This window comes from Diabrotica virgifera, chromosome 4 (genome assembly GCF_917563875.1).
Source record: "Diabrotica virgifera virgifera chromosome 4, PGI_DIABVI_V3a".
NCBI classification, from domain to species: Eukaryota; Metazoa; Arthropoda; class Insecta; order Coleoptera; family Chrysomelidae; genus Diabrotica; species Diabrotica virgifera.
This window is the reverse complement of record NC_065446.1, coordinates 100,381,077-100,401,983: the sequence shown is the minus strand read 5'-3', so window position 1 is coordinate 100,401,983 and position 20,907 is coordinate 100,381,077. Positions and strand designations below refer to the sequence as shown.

The 20,907-nt window shown below is 35.1% G+C and overlaps 1 protein-coding gene across 1 annotated transcript in view; it reads right to left on the bottom strand.

The window, feature by feature from the left end:
* Nucleotides 1–10,301, bottom strand: part of LOC114330257 (UDP-glycosyltransferase UGT5) — a 47,442-nt gene extending 37,141 nt beyond the window's left edge. The window contains exons 1-2 of the mRNA XM_028279581.2: nucleotides 9,915–10,301; nucleotides 13–285 (exon numbers count right to left, since the gene is read on the bottom strand). Of these exons, the coding sequence (XP_028135382.1) occupies nucleotides 13–285; nucleotides 9,915–10,167 (526 nt within the window). The 5' untranslated portion in view covers nucleotides 10,168–10,301. The remainder of the gene's footprint in view (nucleotides 1–12; nucleotides 286–9,914) is intronic.
* Nucleotides 10,302–20,907: the final 10,606 nt, after the last annotated feature.

Sequence of the window (20,907 nt, the reverse complement as noted above, 5' to 3'; positions counted from 1 at the left end):
TTGTCAACTTACCTACTAGAGAATTAGTTCCACAAGAGGAAGCTCCGGGAGATAAAACTACCAGATGGGCGTTATAATACCAAGCCAAGGCTTTAAAAGCATCACTGTGAAATTGTTCGACCACTACTACATCAAACTGTTCAGTACCTGACTTGATCAAATTCTGGAAATTGTCGTGCTGGAGAGTTTTTTCTATTATTGGGAATACTGCATTGTGAAGTCCTAATAAGTAAGTTACTTTATTTATAAAATCAGCTTCGTAATGATTTCTCTTTTTGGAAAAAACTAAAACAAAATAAAATTTTATCTAGAAGTCTGACAGGATTATCTAGTCTGGAATGAAATGCAAAATTCTAGCTTTGCTGGATAAATTTTTTGACAGTCAACGAGCAAGCCATCTTTATTTGAGTAAGCTCAAGAAGCCAATGGTAAATTGTAGTAGCAGTAAGAAAAGCATCATCATCATTCGGCCTATACTTGTTCTCTGCTGAACGTAGGCCTCCCGTAGTTCACTCCACAAATTCCTGTCCTGAGCCGCTTGCATCCAATATTGGCATATCCGCTTCAAGTCATCTGTCCATCTTGTTGGTGGTCGTCCTCTACTTCGAATGCCCTTCGTTCGCGCGACATGCCCTGCCCAGTTCCAGTTCAAGGTCGATATTGTTTTGATTGCATCGATTACTTACTCCCGATCTACGGCGCAATTCAGTATTGGTTATTCAGTCTCTAAGGGAAGCCGCACACCAAAGAAACATGAAACGTAAAACATGAAACATAAAACGTGAAACACGTTTCATGAAAATAAAACAATGCTAAACAAATAGAAGTCCGCATACCAATGATAGGCCAGGGTAATAAGACAAAAATATACCCTGTTCGTGACACTTCAGCAGCCAGGGTACTGAAGCGTTTCTTCGACAAGTAATACCTGTAGGAACAAATTGTAACTATTTCCTGCGTAGGATCTGGCGGCCATTTTTATTTATAAACAATTAACTGTCAAAAAATTGCATTTTTCCCTTTTTTTTTTCAAATCAATGGAAAACAGTGAAACTTATGATTTTTTAGTACAAATAGCTTTGAGATTATGGAAAAAACTTTAAAATGACATATTACAAAGTTTGATATACTCATTTATTGTTAATATAATAGCCAAAAAAGTCAGAATTGCAAAAAAAATATTTTCGCAATAACTATTGTAAAAATGGGTGTACAGGTTTGAAATTTTTGTCAAATGAGGGTTCTTTGTTGCTTAATATGTGATAATAGTACATTATATACCGCGGGACTGAAGTAGTACATTTAATCCTGAAGGTAAAGTTTATGGCCCGACCGCAGGGAGGGCCATAATTTACCTGAAGGATTAAATGTACTTCAGTCGCAAGGTATATACGATACTTTTCGTACTTCCGGTATGATTTTATTAATTATTTCAATAATTTCAATCAGTTTTTTCTCTCTTCAACTCATTTAATAAACTGTCTTTAAAATAAGTTACCATAGTAACATTGCGTTGTGACAGTTATAATTTAGAAACATTGTCATTACTAGTGTCATTGTAAAGAAACATTGTTATTGATAATTATTGGTATCATGAGTGAAGAAGGTGTATCTGATATTGATAAAAGAGCAGCCGAAGTAGGTGAAGAATTGTTACCACCGAAATCTAGAAAACTATACGAGCAGCAGTACGATGCTTTTAAAAAGTGGTGCCGCTTAAAAAATGTGAGACAACCTACTGAAAATGCGCTGTTAGTCTACTTCGATGATAAATCAAAAGCGGTTGTCAATATGACGAACTGTCACAATATTAATTTGAATATTAACGTTAATTACCATTCTAATTAATTATATTTTTCAATAAAATATCCCTTAAATTCGTTTGTTTGTGATTTAATCGTTCCGGGAGTTTCGTCAATATTTAATCCCGGAGGGATTAAATGTGACACTTTAGTACCTGTCACAAGGGAGTGAAGTTGTCACTTTAGGCCCGGACGTACGAAAAAAGTTTAAAGCGATTCATTCAATTGTTTAAATTTTATTCGAATTGTTTATCTCAGAGAGAATTTTTTTTTTGCAATAACATAAGTCAGAAAAAAATGGCGTTAGAACCATTCCACAGGTGTCAAATGGAAGAGCATGAGCTATATTTTCAAATAGGTTTAAAAAAGCGAATAAAAATGCATTTATTAGTAATAAATAATTATGCAAAATTATCGTAAATCTCTCCTTATAAACTTTTTGAATAACTTTTTCCAAAAAAATTAACTTTTTTACCCTGTTTTAAGTGCACAACTAACAAGTAATGTTATTTATATCATAATTGATAAAAAATTGTAATAAATATATATAATTTCTTATATAACAAAATAAAAAGTTTATAAGGAAAAATTTACGATACTTTTGCATAATTATTTATTACAAATAAATGCATTTTTTATTCGCTTTTTTTAAACCAAGTTGAAAGAATAAAATTTAAACAATTAAATGAATCACTTTGAAATTTTTATCACATATTAAGCATCAGAGAATCCTGATATGACAAAAATTTCAAAGCTGTACACTAATTTTTACAATACATATTGCGAAATTAATTTTTTTTGCAATTCCGACCTTTTTTCGCAATTATATTAACAATAAATGAGTATATCAAACTTTGTAATAGGTCATTTTAAAGCTTTTTCCATAATATCAAAGACATTTGTACTAAAAAAACGATAAGTTTCACTGTTTTCCATTGATTTAAAAAAAAGGGAAAAATGCCATTTTTGACACTTAATTGTTTATAAATAAAAATTGCCGCCAGATCCTACGCAGGAAATAGTTACAATTTGCTCTTATAGGTATTACCTGTCGAAAAAACGCTTCAGTACCCTGGCTGCTCGAGTTTCATGGAAAAAACCTTATTACCCTGGACTATGAAACGAGTGTGATTCATGCGTGTGAAACATTTTTAACTTCGGAAGGCGCACATCAAAGAAACATGAAACGTGAAACACATTTCATGGAAATAAAACACTGCTAAACAAATAGACGTCCGCATATCTATGAAACGAGTGTGATTCATGCCCATGAATCATTTTTATCTTCTTGAAACGTGTTTCATGAAATAGGACGTGGTTCTATTTTTCGATATCAGTTTCATTGTTTTGAATAATTAATTACGTGCGTAAAATTAATGCCGACCAAGAATTTAATTTTGAATTGGTTTCTGTGGTGGAGCAGAATGAAGAGTTGTACAATTATAACCTGGAGTGTTACTCGAATAGACAATAACAAGAAAATATCGTTTTTTTAAACCAGGCCCACAATAAAACAATGTAAAATGTTTGAATACTCATTCTATAAAATTATTGAAATTTAGCAAGATGATTATTTAATTCGTTTGCAACCAAATATTAGGTATGTACTATGGTTATGATTTTTGGACAGTAATAAAAAAGTTGCCACAACAGCAACGACCTCGTCATCATCACTTTCCATTATTTACTACACAAATTTTATTTTTGTTTCTTTGATTAGCGGATTAGTGTAGGAAACAGAGGTTAAACTTCGCCAACTCGACACAAGTCCCGTTTTATTTTTATTTTCTTGTATATCATGGGGTGCTTATTATGAGACTAACTTTTTCTTAAAAGATTTGCCCCGGTACACCCATTTTCATTACTTTAAAGGAGGTAGGGAAAAATCCTACTCAGTAGCGTTTTTTATAAATATATATTATGGTTATTGCAACATCCCTGCGAAAACTACCCCTATCCCTGAAAATAAGTTAGGCGAGCATGTTTTTACGATTTTTTCATTACCTATATATTTTTTTGAAACAACGCTTATACAGAATTAAAGACCACTATTGCACTATTTGCTCTACAAATATATAAGGTCTTATGCATTTTTTTCGTATAAGCAACCGTTACGCCACAATGGCGCCGCAAACGTTAGAAATGCTTTGGCGGACTCCAGTTTCTGTTTTTTTTTCGTCACCTATTCATTTTATTAATAACATACTTATGACAAATAAAAGAACACACTGTCTGCTACATATTGTGACCTATACATATTTTACTTTCTTTGCACCCTAAAGCCGCAGTGACGGCCCAGAGTCAATTTTTGCATATTTTCTTTATTCATTTTCCTCTTATTTGGGTGGTTTCAGGGAAAATATGAGGGTGAATTATACAAATTTGTAAATAACACTTGTACATGGGTAATCGCTGAAAGTTTTTTTACGCTAGCATAAGCGGTTCAGATGGTATAAAAAGGGGCTTTTTAAAATTTAACACCCTGTAATTAAAAAATGGACAATTGCCTTAAATGAAACCTATACCAAAAAATCAGACATTTATTTATGATTAATTGCCGCTGTGTTGCTTCTTGATTCCCGTTACGGTTAGGGAAAAATAATTTTTTTTAAAACATCTTTTTTAAAAACTTGTCAAATTTGGGGCGACACCTCCGCTAAACGGTGTGTGATAGATATATGCTGTCGCGGAATAAATTGTAGCAAATACAGTCCTCTTCATATTTCTATTAAGGAATTTTTTACAATAACGTACAGGAAGGGCTACGTTTCGCAAAAACCACAAACTACCCCCTTTAAAGGGATGAAAATGGGTGTTCCGAAGCAAAATCTTTTAAGAAAAAGTTAGTGTCATTAAAAGCACCCCTTGATATACTAGAAAAAAACTAAAACCGGACTTGTGTCGAGTTTGCGAAGTTCAACTTCTGTTTATTACACTATATAGGGAGGGTGTCAATTTAAAAAGTTGCCACCCCTATAATTTGGTCCCTATAGAAAATCTAAAAATATACAAAAACACGTCAAATTTATTTGTGAGGGGGACATTTTATAGACCAGTTTTCAACTAAATTACACTAACCCTCTAGCGGGGACGGACACAACCCCCAAAATCTTTAACGGAAAGGGGGGTTGAGTGATACCTCATTTTAAAGGTCGTTCGATTACCTTTTCAAAAATACCACATACATTATATTTCTTTTCAGTAATTTTAATTTTTTTATAATTAATTTTAATAATTAAATATCGAGTTCAGAACTCCAAAAATTTTTTTGGAGTGTTGAACTCCAAATTGAATTTTTATTTGGGGTGTTGAAGTATTTAGAGTATTTTTTTTAAGTATTTTTGGAAAAATCAAGTAAAACCTTAAAGATATTAAGTATAGTTTTTTAAAAAAATTTTACAGTATTGAGTTTAAGATTTTTCCAAAAGTACTGAAAAGAAATATAAGGCATGTGGTATTTTTGAAAAGGTAATTTAATGACCTTCAAAATGAGGTATCACTCAACCCCCTATTCCATTAAGGATTTTGGGGGTTGTGTCCGCCCCCGCTATAGGGTTGATGTAATTTAGTTGAAAACTGGTCTACAAAATGGCCCACTCACAAATACATTTGACGTGTTTTTGCATATTTTTAGATTTTCTATAGGGACCAATTTATAGGGGTGGCAACTTTTTAAATTGACACACTGTATACCATGAAACGGTTTCGTTCTTCACAATAATTTTATTTTTGTTTCATCGATTAGCATATCACATGAAACGGTTACTTTTTTTACAATTTATTTGTTTCATGTTTCACGTTTCATGTTTCTTTGGTGTGCGGCCTGCCTAAGGGTTAATCACAACATGGACCGTTCCATTGCTCTCTGTGTTGTTCGAATTTTATTTGCGGACGTCTTGGTGAGCGTTAGTATTTCCGGTTAGAATCGGCAGGACACATTGATCGAAGACCTTTCTCTTTAAGAAAATCATATATTGCATGAAAAAAGTGCAAGCAGCAATAGTATTACTGCAGAATTAATCAAGCATGGGGAGAAGCACTTATAATAAAGCGGATATGTAGCCTACTGATAAAAATCTTAAAGCGAGAGGAAATTCCGGAAGATGGATAGAGGCAATGGTATGTCCCATTCATAAGAAGAAAGAGGGAGATGTACGCGAAAACATTAGAGGTATTACTTTCTAGATGTAACATATTATAAGGTACCTACTCACTAGAGTCATAAGAAGCAGACTGGAAAGGCACTTAAACGAGCAGGTTGGTGAATACCAAGGAAGATTCAAAAAGGGAAGATCTACCTTAGATCAAATATTCGTATTGAAAATGATTCAGAGCAGTACGTACGAGCAACAGTTAAAGATGATGAAACCGTTAAAATTGACCTTAATGAAGACTGACAATAGAATAAGGATAGAAGGAAACCTTAACAGAAAAATTCGTTAAAGCAGGGAGATAAACTGTCCACAGTACTCTTCAATTTCTTGTTGAAGGCAATATTGAGAGAGGTGGTATGTGTATTCCACGAATATACAACTGTTTTGGATTATCGCGACAACGAATATTTTAGTGTGCAACATAAGAAGTACGAAAGTATTTTGCTCTAATAATTGCTCCAATAAACAACAATGTAATGTGCAATTTACTTTCGTTCTTCATATTTTTCACAGTAAAATATTCATTGTCGCGATAATCCAAGAGGGTCGTATATTCGTGGAATGGGGTATATATGAACGAAAGATATGATTTATGAAAACAGAAGCCAGGTCCCGGCCTTTGCGGACGATGTAGTGTAGGCAAGAACTGAAAGGAAACGATGTAGTATATGGAAATGGAGCAGACCACATATAAACAAACACAACTGAGGAGTACTAAAAACAATGAGCGGAAAGATTATTGCTTCAAAAAGGTGACAGAGTTTGAATATCTAAGAGTAACCCTAACAAGTAAAGGGGAAGCAAACCAAAAAATTGAGAACCGAATTTCGAGAGGAAGGAAGACTCTCGGAGCCCTACATAAATTACTAAGAGTAAAAAACATCTCCATAGAGGCAAGATTCAGATAATACCGAACAGTGATTGAGCCCACAGTTTTTTACGGAAGCGAAACATGGGTTATGAACACAAATCAAGAAAATATGCTGAATATCTGGGAGCGGATCAAGTTCCGGTGGCATATTTATAGATGCTAGCGTGTGTAGACACCAGGGTGTTGAAATCAGTTAGGGTTTGGAAAAACAGTACATTTACAGATGCTAGCGCGTTTTGACACCACGGTGTTGAAATCAGTTAGGGTTTGGAAAAACAGTACGTTTACAGATGCTAGCGTGTGTTCACACTAGGGTTTTGAATTCAGTTAGGGTTTGGAAAAACAGTAGATTTACAAATACTAACAGATTTGGACACCAGAGTGTTGAAAGCAGCTAGCGTTTTTAGTGGTTATACATGTATAGATGCTAACGGCTATTGACATTGATTTTATATACCTACTGCTGTGGAAAAATATTTAAGTGATTTAGGTATTAATAAATAATTAAACGTTGTTGGGATATAAACAATATTATATTAACACAAACGAACAACAAAAAAAAATAATGTTGTTCTGAAGCTACTTCCTTGTGGCATTTTTATAATTAACTACTTAGATGGGAAATAAGCCACAATTAAATTGAAAACAATAATTTTATTTACGTTTCGGCGCCCAAATTTGGTGTCGTTGTCAAAATACAAAATACTACTAAATTAAACAAAAATTCTTCTAATAATATATTTAATCTGACTCATTTATATTGGCAATTCAGACATATATTATACATTTTAAAGTATTTTTTACTAAGCAACAATATTTTTGTTTAATTTAGTAGTATTTTGTATTTTAACAACGACACCCGATTTGGGCGTCGAAACGTTAATAAAATTATTTTTTTCAATTTAATTGAGGCTTATTTCCCATCTAAATAGTTAATTATAAAAATGTCACAAGGAAATAGCTTCAGAACAACATTATTTTTTATGTTGTTCTTTTGTGTTAATATATTATTGTGTATATCCCAACAACGTTTAATTATTGATTAATACCTAAATCACATAAATATTTTTCCACAGCCGTAGGTATATAAAATCAATGTCAACAGTCCTTAGCATCTACGCATTTATAACCACTAAAAATGCTAGCTGCTTTCAACACTGTAGTGTCCAAATCTGTTAGTATTTGTAAATGTACTGTTTTACCAAACCCTAATTGATTTTAACACCCTAGTGTGAACACACGCGAGCATCTGTCAACGTACTGTTTTTCCAAAACCGAGGCAACAAAAGGAAAAAAAAGAAGCAGAAACCTGATGAGAAACATCACAGAGAACCAACCTAACCCTAAAAGACACGGATCTGCTCATTAATCTAATATGTATTATTTTTTATAATTAACTATTTAGATGGGAAATAAGCCACAATTATATTGAAAAAAATAATTTTATTAACGTTTCGACGCCCAAATCGGGTGTCGTTGTCAAAATACAAAATACTACTAAAATAAACATGAATGTTGTTGCTTAGTAAAACATACCTTAAAATGTATAATATATGTCTGAATTGCCGATATAAATGAGTCAGATTAAATAAATTATTAGAAGAATTTTTTACTAAGCAAAAACATTTTTGTTTAATTTAATAGTATTTTGTATTTTGACAACGGCACCCGATTTGGGTGGCGAAACGTTAATAAAATTATTTTTTTCAATTTAATTGTGGCTTATTTCCCATCTAAATAGTTAATTATAAAAATGCCACAAGGAAATAGCTTCAGAACAACATTATTTTTTATAATGATCTTTTGTGTAAATATATTATTGTTTATATTCCAACAACGTTTAATTATCTATTAATATCTAAATCACTTAAATATTAAAATATATAAAATCAATGTCAATAGCCGTTAGCATCTATGCATGTATAATCACTAAAAAAGCTAGCTGCTTTCAACACTCTATTGTCCAAATCTGTTGGTATTTGTAAATGTACTGTTTTTCCAAACCCTAACTGAATTCAACACCCTAGTGTCAACACACGCTATCATCTGTAAACGTACGGTTTTTCCAAACCCTAACTGATTTCAAAAGCCTAGTGTCAACACACGCTAGCATTTGTTAACGTTCTGTTTTTCCAAACCCTAACTGATTTCAACACCGTGGTGTCAACACGCACTAGCATCTGTAAATGTACTGTTTTTCCGAACCCTAACTGATTTCAACACCCTTGTGTCTACACACGCTAGCATCTGTAAATATGCGTCCCGGTGGCATATTTACAGATGCTAGCGTGTGGAGACACCAGGGTGTTGAAATCAGTTAGGGTTTGGAAAAAAGTGCAATTACAGATGCTCCCTTCCCTTCAAAGTTGGACTTGTGCCATTGGTTGCTTTGGGTTTGGGGTGAAAGTTACGACTGCTCGGCTCGGGAGTGAAAAAATATAGGTTTAAAATAAAATAAGTCCGGAAATGGATAAACTAACATAATTGTAAGCAACTTTTGTTCCATAGAGTTTTGTAACTAAATCAATATTTTTGGAGTCTTATTTGCGAGTGAAAATGTTTATTTTTCAACAAAAAAGCACGTTTTGGGTGTTTTTTTGCAAATAACTCAAAAACTAAGTATTTTATCGAAAAAAATATTGTTGTCAAAATGTAGCTTATAAAAAAACGAAAAAAATGGTATATTCATGAAGTCTATAGACCTTATCCTGAAAATTGAAGCTCATGAAGAATATGTTCTTATCCGTCAAATTCCAAATCGAATATTTCAACGTGAAATTACTAAAAAATGAAGCACGTTTCGGGGAAAATTCATTAAAACTTATTATGACTTCTAAAGTTCAGTTTTTGCCTTATCTCAAGCACCTACCTAAAATACCTACCTGCCTTCAAAAAAATAAATAAATAAACATGAACCAAAATGCCTTAAGGGGCACCAAAATCAATTTTTGCACACAGGCGCCAGTAGTCTTTACGGGGGCCCTGATTATGATATAAGTAAGACACATTATTTTCTTGTACCTACTGATTTTTTAATTGATATGCGAAAATCAAAACAATAGTAAAATTAGTAAAATATACTATTACCTGTGTATTCCTCGACAAATCCAGTAAGTACAATATTTCTGTATGTACCATTTTGTACTGGTTTCTTATCATAATATGGACTTACCATGGTGACGTCATGTCCAGCTTCAGCAAGCCCTCTCATTAACGTATTTGACAAGACATAGTGACTATTGGTACTCATCACAAAAACACCTAGTATACGAGCACCATTCGTAATCGTAAATAAGCCATAATACGATAACAAACAAATATAAAGTAGTTTTTTAATCATTTCTTTATGATTGAGGATATCTTTCACGGATAGTATTTTAATAAACAGAATTAGCTGGCAAAAATAATTTTAAGTCAAAAATTTACTCAAAACAGGAAACTCACACTGTTAACGGTGTTGACAAAAATTTTCAAAACAAACTAAATCCAATAACACTAATGAATCCACTTATCTGAGGTTCAATGTAAGTGGAATCTTTATTAATATAGTCCGGTTAATATGGGCGCAGAGGTTGGGAAAATATTATCATTCCATATTTTTTTGCAAAATCTAACTTAAAATAGGCCCCTTATAACAAAAGCGCATGTTGCCAAAAGAAAATGATGGTCAAAAATAAAAAAAATAGCAAATTGTAAAATTTATTTTTTAGCAGGAAAGGCTAGGTTTATTAGGTTAATTGACTTTCGAGTTATAAACAATTTAAGGTATGAAAAGCGCGAAAAGGCGATATTCAAGACTCAATAAATCACTGAAAAATTAATATATTTAAAAATTCGAAATATTATTTCGGGGGAAATAAACACTTCTCTTGGGACCACTTTTTGGTTACGCCTGTGTTTGTGGTTTCTATAACTTGCAAACCAAACGAACAATAAATGAAAGAAGACACGAGGAAGTCTAAAAGTTACACTTCACTACTTGTCTATTCCTCAAGGCAAAAATCCAATGAAATCTTGGTCCCTATACTCAGATAGGAGTGTGGTTATGCACTTTTGTTATAAGGAGACTATTATCACTTCAAATCATCATCATCAACCAGTACGCGTCGACTGCTGGACATAGGTCTCCCTCAACTCTTTCCATGTGTCTCTGTTTTGTGCGACTTGCATCCAGTTACCGATAACATGCTTCAGATGGTCGGCCCATCTGGTCAGTGGGCGACCTCTGCTCCGTAGTACATCTTCTCGTGGCCTCCACTTGATAATATGTTTTGTCCATCGGTTTTCTGACAATCTGACGACGTGTCCTGCCCAATTCCACAGACAGCATCTGCTGTTTTTGTTCTACAGCGTATTTCTTCGTTTGGGATTCGGTCTCTGAGGGAGACACTCAACATCTGGCGCTCCATAGCCTCTCAGTTTTACGCGAATCTTGCTGAGTACCTTTTTTGTGAGTGTTAATGTTCCGGCTAAGTGAGTGCAGGCAACACACACTAGTCAAAGATTTTCCTTTTGAGGCATATGGTAACTCCGATTTAAATACATAGTTCAGTTTACTAAACGCTGCCCAGCAGTGCCGGATTAAGAATCCTGAGGCCCCTAGGCAACCCAAGCTATAAGGCCCATTAAGAAACCTAGGTTTCTCCGTTTTTAATAATTTTTATTTTTGAAAATGTCCGTTCTCCTGTTGCTAAATAACCCAAAATGACTGTGAAGCAGGAATAAATTGTTTTCCCTGCAAGTTTGAAGCTGGGATATAAAATATTTGAACTGTTCTAGTTCATTTTCAAGCGCAGATTCAATATCATCAGGATAGTTTTTATGTAGTTTTGTAGCACACTCATTTATTTGAGTATCACTCAATTTTGGAAAAACACGAAAGGCCAAATACTGAGTCCATTGACTAGTGATGTTGAAAAAGGAACTATTCGTTACAAAGTACTCGTTCCTTACGAATACCGAAAGTAACGATTACTATACAGAGAGGCAAATCGTTACTTTGATTACTCTGATTACTTCGTTACTTCGTACCAATCGTATCAGAGCGAGTAACGACTATTATATCTACTTTGATTACTTTGACTACTCTGATTACTTCGTTACTTCGTACATCAGAGTGAGTATCGACTATTGTATATACAACTAGTACACTTGATTACTTTCTACCAATCGTATCCCAGCGAGTAACAGACCGGACCGGTATTTTACGAGTGTTATCGAATATCGTTATCGGTATGAAGCGTTTTAAGGGTGTGAGGGTGAGGACAAGATAGAAGATGAAACAGAGGGAGGTCGAGGTGTAATCTTCTTCTTCTTCTTCATGTGCCATCTCCTCTAAGAAGGTTGGCAACCATCACGGTAATTCGCACTTTCGATACCGCTGCTCTAAAGAGATCAGCAGAAGTGCAATTAAACCAAGCTCTCAAATTGTTTCACCAGGAGATGCGTCTTCTTCCGCGACTCCTTCTACCCTGTATTCTTCCTTGCATTATCAATTGTAACAAGTTATAACGCTCCTCCCTCATAACATGTCCCAGATATTGCAGTTTTCTGACTTTAATTGTATTTAAAACCTCTTTATCTATTCCCATTCTTCTCAACACCTCGATATTCGTGACTCTATCCACCCAACTTATTCTTAATATTCTTCTGTAGGCCCATAACTCGAAGGCTTCTAATCTGTCCGAAACATCTTCTTTATTGTCCAAGCCTCCAACCCATAGAATATTACGGAGGACACGTAGCATCTCAGAAGTCTTATCTTTAAAGAAATTGTAATGTCCCTGCTACAGAGTACTCTTTTTAGTTTGTTGAAAGCATTTCTTGCCTGTCCTATTCTTGCTTTAATCTCTTCTGTGTACTCATTAGTTTCATTAATTATTGTACCCAAATATTTATATTTTTCAACCTTTTTAATTTGTTCTCCATGTATTGTTATGCTTTCTTGGCGCTGTTGAACTTTTGTGATTACCATAAATTGTGTCTTTTTTGTGTTTAGGGACAGTCCGTTTTCTTGGCTGCCTTCTACCACTCTGTCAACCATTTGTTGTAAATCCTCAAGACATTCGGCTAATAAAATAGTGTCGTCGGCAAACCGTATATTATTGATTGGTCGACCATTTACTTTTATTCCCGTGGTTAGGTCTTCTAGTGCTTCCTGGATTATTTCCTCTGAATACAAATTGAATAAAGTAGGAGACAGGACACAGCCCTGTCTGACGCCCCTCTCAATTCGTATTTCATTTGAAAAGGCGTTGTTCTCTTTTACCACAGAGATCTGATTATAATAGATAGCACTAATGACCCTGATGTCCCTCATGTCTAAGTTTTTCTTTTCAAGTAATTCGATAAGGCGGTTATGTCTGACCTTATCGAAGGCTTTGTTGTAATCCAAGAAACACATATATACTGGCTGAGTAACATCCATGCACCTTTGCACAAGTACATTTACAGCGAACAGGGCTTCCCTCGTTCCCATTGCATTTCGAAATCCAAATTGCGTGTCGCTTATGTCCTGCTCAAGTTTGTTATGTATTCTCCGGTGTATAATTTTTAAAAATATTTTGAGTGTATGACGCATTAAACTTATCATCCGGTGATCTTGGCATTCTTTTGCATTTGGTTTTTTTGGCAGTGTTATGAACGTTGACAGCAGCCAATCTCTGGGAATGATTCCTGTACTGTATATTGTATTAAATAAGTCGACCAATATTTCAATTTGCTGGTCTTCTATTAACCGTATTATGTCTACAGGTATTTGGTAAGGACCTGTTGCCTTGTTGTTCTTTGTTCGCTTTATCGCCTCTAGTACCTCATCTTCTGTTATGTCTGGGCCGTTGTCGAACTTTTCCTGCTCTAGTACTATTTCAGTCCGTTCGTCTTTAAATAGCTCTTGAATATATTCCTGCCATCTTTTAAACCTTTCACCGACGTCTATAATTATTTTTCCGTTTTTATCCAGCAGTATGTTTGATTTTTTCTTAATATTAGTGCCTGTTATTTCTCTAATTTTCTTATGAAGGTTTAAGTTATCATGTTTCTCTACCAACTGTTCAATCTCTGCGCATCTGTCACTATACCATCTTTCCTTTGCCTCTCTGATCTTTCTCCTTATTTCTGTGTGTATAATATTATACATGTTTTTGTCTTTGGTTTTATAAGATCGCCTTGCTTCCATGAGATCTAGAATCTCCTCGGTCATCCATTCATTTTTATTCTTAATTAGTTTAGGTGTAAGTGTTGTCTCACATGTGCGGATAAGAGCATCTTTTAACATGTGCCATTTCCTGTTCGCATCTTCAGTAGGAATAATTTCTATTTTGGTGAGCTCTTCTTTAATTTTTAGTGTGACTTGCTCTTTTGTTGATGGATCTCTCAAACGAGATACTTGTATCGTCTCTACTTTAGTTTTAACCACAGGCTTCTTTAGATTAATTCTAAACCTTCCTACAAACTGGATTGTGATCTGATCTCACATCAGCTCCAGGGTATGATTTTACTGATTTTATGGAATTTCGGTATCGTTTGCAGATGAGAAGGTAGTCAATTTGGTTTCTGATGACGTTATGTTGGTTGTCTGCTGGTGATTTCCATGTATAGAGTCTCCTGGTCGGCAGATCATAATAAGTATTCGTGACAATAAAATCGGTCTCTTTGCAGAATTGAGCCAATCTTTCTCCTCTCTCGTTACGAGTGCCCAGTCCAAAGTTTCCAATAAAATCACCTTGACTTCCTCTACCGATTTTTGCATTTAGATCTCCCATTACTATTGTAACGTCTCTAGATTTGGTTACTTCTAAAGCTTGTTGTAATTCGTTATAAAACTGTTCGAGCTCTTCATCCGATTTATCTGCTGTGGGAGCATATACTTGAATTATATTGACTCTAGACTGGGCTGTTTTGAGTGTTACCATCATAACTCTATCCGAGATGGGTAAGAAGCCAGTTACAAATTTCTGGGTGGTTTTATCAACTAATATCGCTACTCCGTTCCAGTGATTTGGGTCATTGTCATTACCAGAGTAGTATATCTTTGTTTGGCCTACTAATATGTCACCTGCATTGGGCCATGTGGTCTCACTTAGTCCTAATATTTTTATGTTAAGTCTTTCCATTTCCTGAATGACATTATGGACTTTACCTGCTTGGTATATTGATCGTGACTATCTTCATGCACTTTTTGTCGATTTTAGTCTTCTTTTTGGACGATGTGTTACTGATGGGTATTTCACAGGGATTTCGTTTGATATCGACCTGAGAGGCCCTGTGGTCTATCTGTGATTTGCCTCCCCTGCCGGATCTTGGTCTCCGATATCCATGATCAGTAACAGAGTTACTTTTTTGTACATCCATGACAATTGTACTAGGGATATCCGTATATGATCTTTAATGTAGTGGTTTCCCCTTGCCTTCTACATCCTTATGCCGTTGACCGTTTTTTTTTTGTTCATCCGCCTTCGAGGCCGATTTCTCAACCCCAGGACAAAAGAGTGCCCTACCACTTACTAACTCATCCGCCCGAAGCCGTTGGTCGGTAAGTGGGAGATTACTTATACCGGCAATCACTCGGTGAAATTATCGCCATATCTGGCTACCCTCACTTAGTTTAGCTGCAGACCAATGCAGTTGCCCGGGGTGTGGCACGTGGAGCCATAAGTGAGAGTTAGTTGTCTTATGAGGACCAGTTATCAAGAACCATCTCCCGTCTATGACGCTTGATGTGGTCGTTCCGATAAAAGGTGCTACCTCTATAACACAACCCTACAACCCCAATTGGTTACTTCGTACCAATCGTATCAGAGTGAGTATCGACTATTGTATATACTAGTACACTTGATTACTTTCTACCCATCGTATCCCAGCGAGTAACAGACCGGACCGGTATTTTACGAGTGTTATCGAATATCGTTATCGGTATGAATCGTTTTAAGGGTGTGAGGGTGAGGACAAGATAGAAGATGAAACAGAGGGAGGTCGAGGTGTAATGGTATACGTAAAATATGTAATGTATGCCATTAACAAAGTTTGAATGCGAGAACCCTCTATTTTGATCTAGATCAGGGGTGTCAAACTCAATTTTGCAGAGGGCCATATATTAAATTCAGAATGTGTCGGCGGGCCAGATTCAAATAAAAAAAAATGTACTGAATTATTATAACATTTTATTTAATAGTATACTTATAATATACGGTTGTTAAAAATCATATCAAAGTTATAAAAGAGGGTAATTATTTTGAGCTCGAGGATCCAGATACCTGACTTCTCTTGTTTTTGACAAGCTCATTGATGTCAGGTATCATATTCGTTGTATTTATTTTAAGAATTGATTGGAGATGTTCATTTGTAAGTCTTGTGCGATGTTTGTTCTTATTTATTTTCATGACGGAAAACATCTGCTCACATAAATAGGTGCTACCAAACATGCACAGAATGCGTGCTGCATGCTTTTTTAATTCCGGGTAGTTATCCAAACTCTTGAAATATTGTGTATAAAATGTAAGTGCGTTAACCTCTTTAAATTTTTCTTTCAAAATACTGTCCGATTGAAGATCTATCAACTCCATTTGCAAATGAACTGGTGCCTGTGAAGCTTCAAAATTGAATGGATTGTTGAAAATTGGGAATTCCATTTCATTCATTTTGTGGAAGTCTTCAAAACGATTGTTGAATTCCGTGATAAGATTTTGCAGAAGTTGAGAATATTGATCCAATTTTTTTTGATCCACTGTGCCAAATGATTTTAAATGAGGGAAATGATCCAAAGTTTGATTTTTTACCTGATTTTCCCACAGCCTCAACTTTGTTTCAAAGGCTTGAATACATGAGTACATTTGAGTGACAATCAGATTTTTACCCTGTAACTTTACATTCAGATCAGTCAAGTGTTTATTCATATCTACCAAAAAGGCACAATCAACCCACCAGTCATTGTCATAATCAATTGGGTTGCCTTTTTCTAACATGAAAGCTTGAATAGGGTCACGTAATGCAAAAAATCTTTCTAAAACTACTCCTCGACTGAGCCAACGAACTTCGGTGAAATAAGGGACATCAGAAAACTTTTCGTCCAAATCTTGTAAAAACTGCCTGAACTGTCGGTGATTTAGTCCTCTGCTCCTTATAAAATTTACTATTTTAATTATAGGTTGCATGACATGGTCCATTTTTAAATGTTTGGATGCCAATGATTCCTGGTGAATTATACAGTGAAATCCCACAAAATTTCCTGATGTTTTCTGTTTTAATTTAGTTACAACGCCCGAATGTTGGCCAACCATGGCAGGAGCGCCATCCGTAGTTGTGCTGCTAAGTATATTCCAATCGAGTCCATATTCTGCCATCAAATGCTCCAATGCAGAATAAATATCATTTGCTGTTGTATTTTGAGATAAATCATTTATTCTTGAAGCAACAGTGTTTCTTGACAGCGAAATATTTTGAATTATTGACTTTTGAAATGGAAATGAAACATCGGCAACTTTCAACATACAGTCTTTAATAAAATCACCATCAGTGAAAGGTTTTGATCTCTTCGCGAGTTCTAATGCAATAATAAAACTTGATTTCAGGGCATCTTCGCTCTCAGTATTAGCTTTAGTAAACATCGATTGTTGACCTTGAAGTTTAGATTTTAAAGATGACAATCTGTCCATTCTTATTTTTTCAGTGTAACAATCGAATTTTGATTTATGATTCGTATCATAGTGTCTCTTCAAGTTAAACTCCTTACAAACAGCAACTGTTTGATTGCAAATCAAACACAGTGGTTTACCTTTCCATTCTATGAAAAAATATGCATTTTCCCATTTAGACTGAAAAACTCTACGTTCACTATCAACTTTACGTTTTTGTGACATTATGCCGAAATCGTAACAAATATGGAACTCGACACAATTATGGATATCGCACACGCACGACACAAACAAATGTACAATACCTTCTCAACCACTACTTCGCAACTGACTCACGTGACACGTCGACGCACTTCTTTTATATCGATAAGGAAGGTTCTAGTCTAGACTCGAAGCGCATGGAAGATTCTATTGTTCTCAACAAAAATAATAGGGTGTTTCCGCTAAGAGATGGTGTTACTGTCTATCTCTCTCGCTTGTCTAGGCACGCGCTGCCTTTGAAATGACTTATAAATGTAGTGTAGTGTACGCATTTTAAAACTTCCGTAGAGCAATCGAGTGAAGTCTAAAAGCTCTAAAAAACATGATTCTTCTTTCTGTGACACATTGCGATCGCGGGCCGTATTGGTATGGCCCGGGGGCCGGATGCGGCCCGCGGGCCGTATCTTTGACATGACTGATCTAGATATATATATATATATATATATATATATATATATATATATATATATATATATATATATATATATATATACCTATACAAAATATCTATAACTGAGAACCTACTGAGAAATACGATTCTCGATATGAGTACCGGTACTCAAATACAAAAGTAGCAAAAGTAATCGTAGTAATCAAAGTAACGAATACTGTAAATGATTACCTTATACAAAAGTAATGATTTGTAAAGAATACTCGAAAGTAACTACAATCAACATCACTACTATTGACCCGTACACTGTCAACCGACGACTCAGCTCAGTAATTAAAGTATAGTAGAGAATATTCAGAGTATTGTAGGTCGCAGACGCAGACCCTCTGCTCCTAATAAGCAAAATTATCTTTTTGGAATTTTAAGAACTCCAAAAGTGAATTTAGAAGCTGAACTGCAGTTTGAAGTTCAATCTCTTCTCTCTGCAATGATTTACTGACAGTGATGATGCGTTTTAAAACTGCTACCCAAAACTCATTCATTATGAATGTTTCTTCTATTTTTGACATTTCTTTCAACAAATACTTAGCCTCATGAACTGTTTCAGCTTGCTGATTAGTGTCTTCAGCAAGAGTATGAAGAGCAGATTTGAAAGCGTTTTAACCTTTAGGCAAAGGTCTTATGGCATGTGCTGCTTTTTCTTATAAGGACTAGATCGTGGCGAATGAGATCGCTAAGCATTTAATCATAGCTTTCCAACGGTTGGTAGAGGATGAAATAAAGTTGTACACAGACTGAACAAACTCAAAATACGATATTCTATTTGAGGGAAAATAGGTCAGCCAGTCTCTTTTAATTTTTGTTCCACTGATTTCGAAAAACCATAGATTGTGTAAAAATCTTGTAATGCCTTCAAAATTTCTTTTTGACGCTGAAACACTTCCATCAAGGTTTTTACATTCTGAAGACCTTTCCCGATCCAAAATGTCCATACTTCTTTAGTTACTGTATTCCGTAATCCTATGCCGTTTTCCGAATTTAGGACCCAATTTATCTTTAACTTCAATTTTTAACTTAGTTTCGGTTTCTGGTTCTTTAACTTCTTGAACTGGAATAGAACTGTCGTTACATGTTTTTTCATCTTCTTCAGTTAGGGAAGCTATGTTTCCCTCAGTTATTTGTATTCCATAACGTGCATTTTCATTAGTTGCTGCTTCACTAGCTATGGATTTCCGTGTGAAACTGAGTTTAAATAAGTTTTGCTCCTGCTTTGGATTTTGATTAGGGATCTTTTCTTTCTCCTGATTTTTCTTGTGCTTTTTTGCTCACTTTCGATTCTTGTTTCCATCTGTAGTACTGGTCCTTCTACCAAAGGGCATTCATTAGCGATGTATTCCCACAGCATATACTTTTTATGTGAACAAAAGTATGCATTGTAATGTAGATTTATACGTCCACCTTAACTTTTATGGTATTGCGCGATATTTGAATCTTTCAACATTTTTTCGTTTTGGTCCCCGCGAGGCCCCCTTTGGGGCCGAGTCCCCTAGGCAACTGCCTACTTTGCCTAATGGTTAATCCGGCACTGCTGCTGTGACGTGGGAGCTCGCACGTCTGATTATCTCTTTCCAACCGAATTCCATGTCCCAAGTACTTATAAAATGCAGTCTGCTCAATATCCATTCCATCAACAATGAGAATTGTTGTTTGTTGTTACTTCAAGTAAGATTATACAAAAAAATGGAATGAGAATATTTATTTCTAGCCAGTGCACCCATACTATCCGGATTAATAAACCTCTGGCAGTTTATGTGTTTCCTTTGAAATAAACTTGATAATTTCGTTTATTGTTTTTTAATTATATACAGCGATATGATTCAGGTGTTATCTAGCAGAGGTATTCGTCAATTATTAAAACTCACACTAATCATATACAAACGCAAAATAATATAATAAAGATTAGAACTATTTTTCTTATGCCTGCTCTACACATCGGCAGACGCGTCCGCGGATGCATCTACCGATGTACCATCACGAGCTGACCACATATCTGTAAATCGTTCAGTCTGTGTTAATTCTAGGGCGACGCAATATCTACTTTGAATTCAGTGCGAAAACTAATGCGCCGTAGAGGTCAGAGAACAGATGTGTGGAGAGCCCTTTGATCCGTGGTGAAAAAAACCGACAAATATCGGATATTTCGCAGACGCGTCTGCCAACGTGATATATAAACAACAAACGATCAAATTACCCAATCTACACATCTGCTGATGCATCAACAGATTAGTGATGTTGAAAAAGTAACTATTCGTTACAAAGTATTCGTTACTTACGAATACCGAAAGTAACAATTACTATACAGAGAGGCAAATCGTTACTTTGATTACTCTGATTACTTCGTTACTTCGTACCAATCGTATCAGAGCTAGTAACGACTATTGTATCTTTTTCGGTTACTTTGTTTACTTTGATTACTTTGATTACTTTGATTACTCTGATTACTTCGTTACTTCATACCAATCGTATTAGAGCGAGTAAAGACTATTGTATCTGCTTTGATTACTTCGTTACTTCGTACCAATCGTATCAGAGCGAGTAACGACTATTGTATCTACTTTGATTACTTTGATTACCCTTATTACTTCGTACTTCGTGAAAGTCGTTATTATATCGGAATACCTATACAAAATACCTACCTACTGAGAAATACGGTTCTCGATATGATTACCCGTATTCAAATACAAAAGTAACAAAAGTAATCATCATAGTAATCAAATCATTATTATCCCTTAAACAG